This window comes from Oncorhynchus tshawytscha, linkage group LG27, assembly GCF_018296145.1.
Source record: "Oncorhynchus tshawytscha isolate Ot180627B linkage group LG27, Otsh_v2.0, whole genome shotgun sequence".
NCBI lineage: Eukaryota > Metazoa > Chordata > Actinopteri > Salmoniformes > Salmonidae > Oncorhynchus > Oncorhynchus tshawytscha.
Genome location: NC_056455.1, coordinates 8,930,221 through 8,939,559, shown reverse-complemented (window position 1 = coordinate 8,939,559; position 9,339 = coordinate 8,930,221). Strand labels below are relative to the sequence as shown.

At 42.5% G+C, this 9,339-nt stretch overlaps 1 protein-coding gene across 1 annotated transcript; it reads right to left on the bottom strand.

The window, feature by feature from the left end:
• Positions 1 to 3,781: 3,781 nt before the first annotated feature.
• Positions 3,782 to 8,922, bottom strand: si:ch73-141c7.1 (coenzyme Q-binding protein COQ10 homolog, mitochondrial). The gene is made up of 5 exons (XM_024390168.2): positions 8,708 to 8,922; positions 7,252 to 7,404; positions 6,791 to 6,983; positions 5,002 to 5,103; positions 3,782 to 4,329 (listed from the first exon to the last, which is right to left on the bottom strand). Exons 1-5 carry the CDS (start codon positions 8,809 to 8,811, stop codon positions 4,165 to 4,167), a joined length of 717 nt encoding a protein of 238 aa, XP_024245936.2. The 5' UTR covers positions 8,812 to 8,922; the 3' UTR covers positions 3,782 to 4,164.
• Between the last annotated feature and the right edge of the window lie 417 nt (positions 8,923 to 9,339).

Below are 9,339 nucleotides of genomic sequence, written 5' to 3'. Positions count from 1 at the left end.
CAGTTGTATTAATGTCGTCAAAGATCAGAGGCTGTTAGAAAGTTAAATATAGGATAATCCCTGTAATAGAGGCAATGGGTGGATAGGAGGTTGGTGACATGTGAAAAGCGCTATATTACCTCCAGTTAGTCTCTTCAGCTCCTCCACTTCATTTGCACTGGTTTGTAACCGGGTCTTCATGAGTCTTGTTATCCCCCATAGTTCCCAGTTTCTCCCCCATGGATCCTAGTTTCTCTCCAATGGAGATCAGTTCTTTCATCCGAGAACCAGTGTCGGATGGGCAGCATACTTTCAAATCAAATCAAATCAAATCAAATCAAATTTTATTTGTCACATACACATGGTTAGCAGATGTTAATGCGAGTGTAGCGAAATGCTTGTGCTTCTAGTTCCGACAATGCAGTAATAACGAGCAAGTAATCTAACTAACAATTCCAAAAAAAACTACTGTCATACACAGTGTAAGGGGATAAAGAATATGTACATAAGGATATATGAATGAGTGATGGTACAGAGCAGCATAGGCAAGATACAGTAGATGATATCGAGTACAGTATATACATATAAGTATGTAAACCAAGTGGCATAGTTAAAGTGGCTAGTGATACATGTATTACATAAGGATGCAGTCGATGATATAGAGTACAGTATCAACGTATGCATATGAGATGAACAATGTAGGGTAAGTAACATTATATAAGGTAGCATTGTTTAAAGTGGCTAGTGATATATTTACATCATTTCCCATCAATTCCCATGATTAAAGTGGCTGGAGTAGAGTCAGTGTCATTGACAGTGTGTTGGCAGTAGCCACTCAATGTTAGTGGTGGCTGTTTAACAGTCTGATGGCCTTGAGATAGAAGCTGTTTTTCAGTCTCTCGGTCCCAGCTTTGATGCACCTGTACTGACCTCGCCTTCTGGATGGCAGCGGGGTGAACAGGCAGTGGCTCGGGTGGTTGGTGTCCTTGATGATCTTTATGGCCTTCCTGTAGCATCGGGTGGTGTAGGTGTCCTGGAGGGCAGGTAGTTTGCCCCCGGTGATGCGTTGTGCAGACCTCACTACCCTCTGGAGAGCCTTACGGTTGAGGGCGGTGCAGTTGCCATACCAGGCGGTGATACAGCCCGCCAGGATGCTCTCGATTGTGCATCTGTAGAAGTTTGTGAGTGCTTTTGGTGACAAGCCGAATTTCTTCAGCCTCCTGAGGTTGAAGAGGCGCTGCTGCGCCTTCCTCACGATGCTGTCTGTGTGAGTGGACCAATTCAGTTTGTCTGTGATGTGTATGCCGAGGAACTTAAAACTTGCTACCCTCTCCACTACTGTTCCATCGATGTGGATGGGGGGTGTTCCCTCTGCTGTTTCCTGAAGTCCACAATCATCTCCTTAGTTTTGTTGACGTTGAGTGTGAGGTTATTTTCCTGACACCACACTCCGAGGGCCCTCACCTCCTCCCTGTAGGCCGTCTCGTCGTTGTTGTTTCTAGTCCTTGTGGTCTCCCTGACCCTGTGTCAGACAGACAGCAGCATAGTGCCAGCAAAAAAGACTGCAATACCCTTAATTCTCAAAGCCTTCTGAAACCTTTCCTGCAGCATCATTCTGTATTGTTTCTCAGCCCAGTCTTCCTCTGTATATTGTGCACTTGTCAAATATTGCACAAGATGCTGGAAATTTTGAGGTGGTTAACAGAGGGAAAATACAGACTTGTGCAAAAAGACAAATGAACCTGCTTTGAAAAAAAGAGTAATGAAAAGTAAAGTCTGTCCTCGTGCTCCTAGACCTTAGTGCTGCTTTTGATACCGTCGATCACCACATTATTTTGGAGAGATTGGAAACCGAAATTGGTCGACACGGACAGGTTCTGGCCTGGTTTAGATCTTATCAGTTTGTGTCTTGGTTTGTCCTCTGACAAATCAACTGTAAATTTCGGTGTTCCTCAAGGTTCTGTTTTAGGACCACTATTGTTTTCACTATATATTTTACCTCTTGGGGATGTCATTCGAAAACATGTTAACTTTCACTGCTATGCAGATGACACACAGCTGTACATTTTGATGAAACATGGTGAAGCCCCAAAATTGCCCTCGCTGGAAGTCTGTGTTTCAGACATACAGTGGGGCAAAAAAGTATTTAGTCAGCCACCAATTGTGCAAGTTCTCCCACTTAAAGATGAGAGGCCTGTCATTTTCATCATAGGTACACTTCAACTATGCCAGACAAAATGAGAAAAAAAATCCAGAAAATCACATTGTAGGATTTTTAATGAATTTATTTGCAAATTATAGTGGAAAATAAGTATTTGGTCACCTACAAATAAGCAAGATTTCTGGCTCTCACAGACCTGTAACTTCAAGAGGCTCCTCTGTCCTCCACTCATTACATTTATTAATGGCACCTGTTTGAACTTATCAGTATAAAAGACACCTGTCCACAACCCATAGAAAATCTTTGGAGGGAGTTGAAAGTCTGTGTTTCCCAGCAACAGCCCCAAAACATCACTGCTCTAGAGGAGATCTGCATGGAGGAATGGGCCAAAATACCAGGGATGGGCCAAAATACAGTGTGAAAACCTTGTGAAGACTTACAGAAAATATTTGAACTCTGTCATTGCCAACAAAGGGTATATAACAATGTATTTGTCACGGTCTGACCATCGTTTGTGTGTGTTTTCCTTGTTTTAGTGTTGGTCAGGACGTGAGCTGGGTGGGCATTCTATGTTGTGTCTGGTTTGTCTTTCTATGTTTGACCTGATATGGTTCTCAATCAGAGGCAGGTGTTAGTCATTGTCTCTGATTGGGAACCATATTTAGGTAGCCTGTTTTGTTTTGTGGGTGATTGTCCTTAGTGTCCTTGTTCCTGTCTCTGTTAGTTTACACAAGTATAGGCTGTTTCGGTTTTCGTTACATTGTTTTGTAGTGTTTATAATTGATTCGTGTTTTACGTTTGTTTATTAAACGTGGATCGAAATCTACACGCTGCATTTTGGTCCGACTCTCCTTCACCACAAGAGAACCGTTACAGTATTGAGAAACTTGTTGACCAAATACTTATTTTCCACTATAATTTGCAAATAAATTCATTTACTTTCTCCTATAGAGCTCCATTTTTATGGAATGGTCTGCCTACCCATGTGAGAGACGCAGACTCTGTCTCAACCTTTAAGTCTTTATTGAAGACTCATCTCTTCAGTAGGTCCTATGATTGTGTAGTCTGGCCCAGGAGTGTGAAGGTGAACAGAAAGGCACTAGAGCAACGAACTGCCTTTGCTGTCTCTGCCTGGCCAGTTACCCTCTCTCCACTGGGATTATCTGCCTCTAACCCTATTACAGGGGCTGAGTCACTGGAGGGGGGAGGAGAACCACATCAGCGACTTAACCCACTCACCCCTCCTAGGGACAGCATGGAAGAGCACCAGTAAGCCAGCAAAAATGCTACAGGGTTTAAATTTTGTCATTCATCTCTTGGCAAATAGCCTAAAAGTGTCAGGTCAGTTTACAATCAGTCTTCAGGGTTTTTGTGTTCCTTCCTGGCTCTTACGCAACCAATTCTCAAGTCATGTGCCTTCCTGGTCCTGATGGAACAGAACATTGGTAGATAGTAGGAAAACAGGTTACTACAGGACAACTTTCTCTTAAATGGAGCCGAGTTGTTCTCTTGGCTGTTGAAACAATACTTTCTACACATCTGTAATCCTACCAACTTTAACCTAGCTCAATCTTGACGATTACAACAATGAACAGAAGACACGCAGTTGACAACATACAAAATAAATGCATGAGGCACAAAGAGTATCAAAATACGAGCTTTTTAATTTCAGTCACACACCAAAAGTTGTATTAGTGTCAGAAGAAAAAGCTGATGTTTGTGAACACCGCAAAGGAGTCACTTCATCTTCTGTAACACATATAAGGTCCCTTTCAAACATGAACATTTAACAACAAACATCCACTTCCATCCCAAATAAAAATAGTATGTACAGTCAAGTAAATTAAAGTTTCTGTAATGCAAATAAATAGGTGCTTTTGTGAACATAACAAAATCCAAAAGAGAAGACCCGGTCTCTTGCATAAGGCATTCCATGTTGAAATTGAGTGGTGAGGGGTTTCAGGTGGTGGTGGTAGGAGGGAGTGGGACTGTGTCGGTGAGTGAGGGGCCAGGTAGGTGTCTTCTCATGCTGCTCGCCTCCTTGTTGGCACCTCCTGGAGGGGACCGCGGTGGCCCCCGTATAGTTTGGCTGCCCGCGACTCAAAGGCATTCACCATCTGCTTCACCACCTCGTCAAAGAACAGGGTGGCCAGCTGGGAGTGCAGCGGGGACCTGAACTCGAAGGATATCTGAAGAGGAGAAAATAAGTACACTCAAACACCATAACCATGCTGCTGACAAGTCTACCTATCCATCTGAGGAGTATTGTTCCCTTTGAGGACAGTGCTCATATCCAAACGAGGGACCACCATCTGTATTTCTGATTTAATGACTGGCTGACAGACACACAATCAACTCATTCCATACTATTCATTATTCCTGCCAAAAGGTCTTTCTTAAATGAGGCTGTCCAAAAGACAGTCTGTCCTCCATCTCCCAAATCCCTCACCCCATTTCCACTACAGGTAACCTGTCCCAATATCTGGGTCACGAGGTAGAGAAGGAGAGATATCGCTATGACCTCTCTGGCCAGCTATATGAAGAGGCTAGGAACACTAAAAACTACTGGATATAAATACAAACCTAATTGCCTTTACTCAACTACTTCCTCCAAAAAAAAGTATCTATAGGTTGAGAGAAATGCAAGGCCTGGTGTAAAACTATCCCCCTGGCAGGCAATTTGATCTCAAGCCCTAAAGTTCACTCATGTTCGCGTGAGTAGACCGACGTAACATTCATAAATGTTAACACTAAGACGACGTGTACTTCAGTGGGCTATTATCTAACCTTGCTGACTTTTAGTCTCAGGCTGACACCAAATGAAAGTGAACTGTTCTGGTGGACAAAATGGTGGTACTCACATGGAAGTCGATGTTGCAGGAGTCTGGTTGGTCCTCGGCCGCAGGGGCAAACCTCCATATCGTCTCCAGGTGGCTGAAGAGGGATCCGTCTGTACACACGGCCTGTGAGACAACATGCACACTAGTCATTACACATTGCTCTTGTCCAGGACATGGCCCCAGACAAAGCCTCTCTAATCCTTGCTCTATGGACGTAGGAGCACAATGTTAGCAGCTAGGTGATAAAAAAAAACGACTTAGTATTTATCCCCTAGGAGGATCTAATCAATGCATTACAGACGATTTAACCCATTAATCCGGTCCCATAGTACATTTGAATCCTCTCAGGTTAAGAGTACTGAAACACCCCTTGACTGTTTCCACATTTTGTTGTGTTACAGCCTGAATTGAAAATGAATTACATTGGGATTGTGTCACTGGCCAACACAAAATACCCCATAATGTCAAAGTAGAATTACGTTTTTAGAAATTTGTACAAATGTATAAAAACGTAAAGCTTTAATGTCTTGAGTTAATAAGTATTCAACCCCTTTGTTACAGAAAGCCTAAATAAGTTCAGGTGTAAAAAGGTTGCTAAACAAGTCACATAAGTTGCATGGACTCACTCTGTGTGCCATAGTGTTTAAGGGAACCTATTGGTATTGATAAGCAGACATTGAATGTCCCATTGAGCATGGTTTTGTTATCAATTACATTTTGGATGGCGTATCAATACACCCAGTCACTACAAAGTTCCTAACCTTCCTAACTCAGTTGCCAGAGAGGAAGAAAACTGCTCAGGGATTTCACCATGAGTCTAATGGTGACATTAAAACAGAGTTTAATGGCTGTGATAGGAGAAAACAGACAATGGATCAACAACAGTGTAGTTGCGCCACAATATTAACATCATTGAGTAAAAATAAGGAAGCCTGTACAAAATAAAATATTCAAAAACTTGCATCCTGTTTGCAATTAAGGCACTAAAGTAAAACTGCAAAAAGTGGCAAAGAAATACATTTTATGTCCTGAATACAAAGTGTGTTGGATTTGCCCCAAAACATAACACGTCATTGTACCACTCTACATATTTTCAAGCATGGTGGTGGCTGCATTATGTTATGAGTATGCTTGTCATTGGCAAGGACTAGTGAGTTTTAGGATAAAAATAAACAGAATAGAGCTAAGCACAGACAAAATCCTTCAGGAAAACCTGGTTCAGTCTGCTTCCCAACAGACATGGGGAAAAAAAAAAAAATATATATATATATATAAATTCAGCATGACAATAGCATAAAACGCAAGGCCAAAGAAGACAGTGAATATTACTGAGCGTCAGAGTTACAGTTTGGCTTAAAAATAGTCTTGAAAATCTCTGGCAAAACTTGGAAATGGCAGTCTAGCAATGATCAACAACCAACTTGACAGAGCTTGAAGAATTTAAAAAAAATAATGTGCAAATATTGTACAATCCAGGTGTGCAAAGCTACCCAGAAAGACTCACAGCTGTAATCACTGCCAAAAACATTTCTAACATATGTTGACTTAAAATATAAATTTCTGCATTTAATTTAATAAATTAGCTAAAATATCATGTTTTCACTTTGTTATTATGGGATATTCTGTGTAGATAGGTAAGAATTATTATTTTTATCCGTTTTGAATTCAGGGTGTAACAAAATGTGGAATAAGTCAAGGGGTATGAATACTTTCTGAAGGCACTCTAAATAGGGCACAATTGCCATATTGATACAGGATGTCTACCCTCTCCGTGCTATAAACCGTGTTGTACAATGTTATCGGGGCTTACCCTGACTTGGTGGTTTGGGACAACCGTGACCTCCGAGGTGTAACGCTCCACGATGGGAGGGAACCCAATCTCCAGCTCGACCCGGACATCCCCGTTCTCTCCCTTCATGACCCGGGACTTCTTACACCAAGGGACAAAGTGCTGGTACTGGTCCACACTGGCCACCACACTGTACATCTGCTCTGGAGTGTACCTGGATGGGGAAGGAGAGGGGGATCCATCAAGAAGATGCTCAAAGGACTACCCATGTACACTTAAAAAATACTAAGTCAGGAGTAAACATTGGACTGTGATATAGGAAAGATACAATATGCTCCGGTCTATTTCAAGCCAACCACATGTTAACTGAAGTGTATTGAAGTTGAGAATAGGAAAGTGGGGCTTTAGAGTCACCTCTGGTCAACAGGGGCTGACAAGACAGAGGGGCAGAGAGGAGTTGTGGGTGTGTGATGATGTCTCACCCTAGTGTGCGGCTCTCAGAGTACTCCATCCTGCGGGCAGTGATGGAGGCAGCCAGGTTAATGAAGCTGCGGAAGGGTGTGGTCCGGAGGAGGGGGGAAGATAGCGGAAGGGCGGCACGCCATGCTGACAGGACCCCACAGCTGCCCAGGTGTCTGGGAGGAGGAGAAGAGGGAGAAAATGTGTTAATCTTTGGTAAAGCACACTGGTCTTAAAAAAGTCATCACAGAAGGTGACTAAACCAGTTTGATAGTCAATCTTTACAAACTCCAGAATAAAAAAATAACAGTTTTAAAGTATCATAACAAAGACCATCTAAATGATTGTCCCAGTTTGGTGAAAATAGCCTGGTTGTGTGCTTAAATCCCAGACTTAAAAACAATGAGATCAAACCCTTTCAAAAAGCTCTATAGCTTCCACTATGTAGTAGGCCCATCTACTGAACTCAGACGAATTTGATGGATAAAGTAAAACACCTGAGGGTTATGAACAGAGCATGTTGACTGCACCTTGTGTAGGAGCCTAGAAGACCTGCCAGAGGGACCTCCTTCCTCTCTCAGTCCTGTGACTCAACATTCCAATACAAAATCTCACATTGCTTTAAAAATGAAACCCCCAGCTTCTAGCCAAATTGATAGGCTTCCCTACATAATCACATAGGCCAGTCCTTCCTGAACGTTTTCACTCATGCCCCCATAGCCACGGGAAGATGTTTGCGGTGAGGTAAGCTGCAGATGGCTGTATCGCACCCCTAATACAGGAGTAGTAAAAGGCCTAAATATATTTTAAGGGGGCCCTACTTCCCACGGCTATGCATGCCCCCCTTTCATCATGAGGGAACATTTCCTGCCCCCCACAATTCTAGCCTTCAAATTTGTATTCTAAACATAATACAGAGGAATGATTGATTCTGCTGGTCAGAGTCCGGGAGACAGGTAGGCTGCCTCTTACTGGGGAGAGAAAGACATTTGAGCCTACTGCCTGACATTCAGAGAAACAGACATGTTGTAATTATGTAGCCTAATGTACGCCAATATAGGATAAATCGTTATCAAGCGCGAGATGTGCATCTTGTCACTTCGCAATATAAACTTTCTCCATTTGGATTTTTTTTCTCCATAATTCTTAACATGTTCAATTGTACTGCACTATTATTTGTTCCAAATTAGCTCAGGATTTTACCAATCTTAATTGTAACCGGACATCCAGCTATCTTCTCTAAATTTTTTGGGTTTTGTTTCTTATTTTGTTAGTTTATCATCTACCTCTGCTGCCCACCTGCAAACCCTAGGGGGAGCGTCTCAGATTTAAAACATTATTTTATTTCTCTTTTATTGCCGTTGTATTCAACCATTGTGAAAAAATAAATAAGCTACAGTTGATGAATGATCAAAATAGCCTACACGTCGCCGGTTGTTGCAAACTTGGAGGATCGCTCACCGGCATTTTTACACTTACCTGATATTTGCTCTGTTGGGATTTCCTCGTACAACTTTTGAAGAGTGTACTTCAGACATCTCAACCAGTGCCCGGAAAAGAAGAGGGGTGGTTTTGATGGCCATGCTCGAGGTTTGTGGGAATGCAAATTCTCAAAAGTTTGAAGAGAAGCATTCGTTTACTCCCTGCGTAGCCCGGCTTTGTCCAAGGTCTGCTATAAAATCATGTGTCACTCAGGTTGCATAAAATGGACCAATAATGTGTGACGTGGAGGGGGTATATGTTAGACAACCAATCGGAACGAAAGATGTTATAGGCTATCGAGTATATTCATGATCAATCAATCATCAAGCTGTAAATTCCCATACAGACCATTCATTATTTTGGGTAGTTTCAGTTTTTTCTGTTCGGCATATAGAACTGTATCTCTCTCTCTCTCTCTCTCGTACACACACGCACTCTCATTCCAGTTGTCGACTGCAGGTATGAAAACTATTTGCGCGATGAGTTTTCGATATCGCTCATTTGCACTTCACGTCAATGACATGTCACCGTGTGGGACTATGGGTCAATTAACCTTGACGGAGTGGGCGCCCTGAGTCTAGTTTGTGAGGGTCTCCCACTCAGAAGTACGAGATGGGGAGGGGGGACGA

Bases quoted from the DNA above. Each gene is read 5' to 3' on its own strand.
- si:ch73-141c7.1 (XM_024390168.2), bottom strand. From the start codon at position 8,811: ATGGCCATCAAAACCACCCCTCTTCTTTTCCGGGCACTGGTTGAGATG. The intron at 7,405-8,707 runs GTAAGTGTAAAA...TCCTCCTCCCAG, and splicing joins CCCAACAGAGCAAATATCAG to ACACCTGGGCAGCTGTGGGG. The intron at 6,984-7,251 runs GTGAGACATCAT...TTCCCCATCCAG, and splicing joins TCTGAGAGCCGCACACTAGG to GTACACTCCAGAGCAGATGT.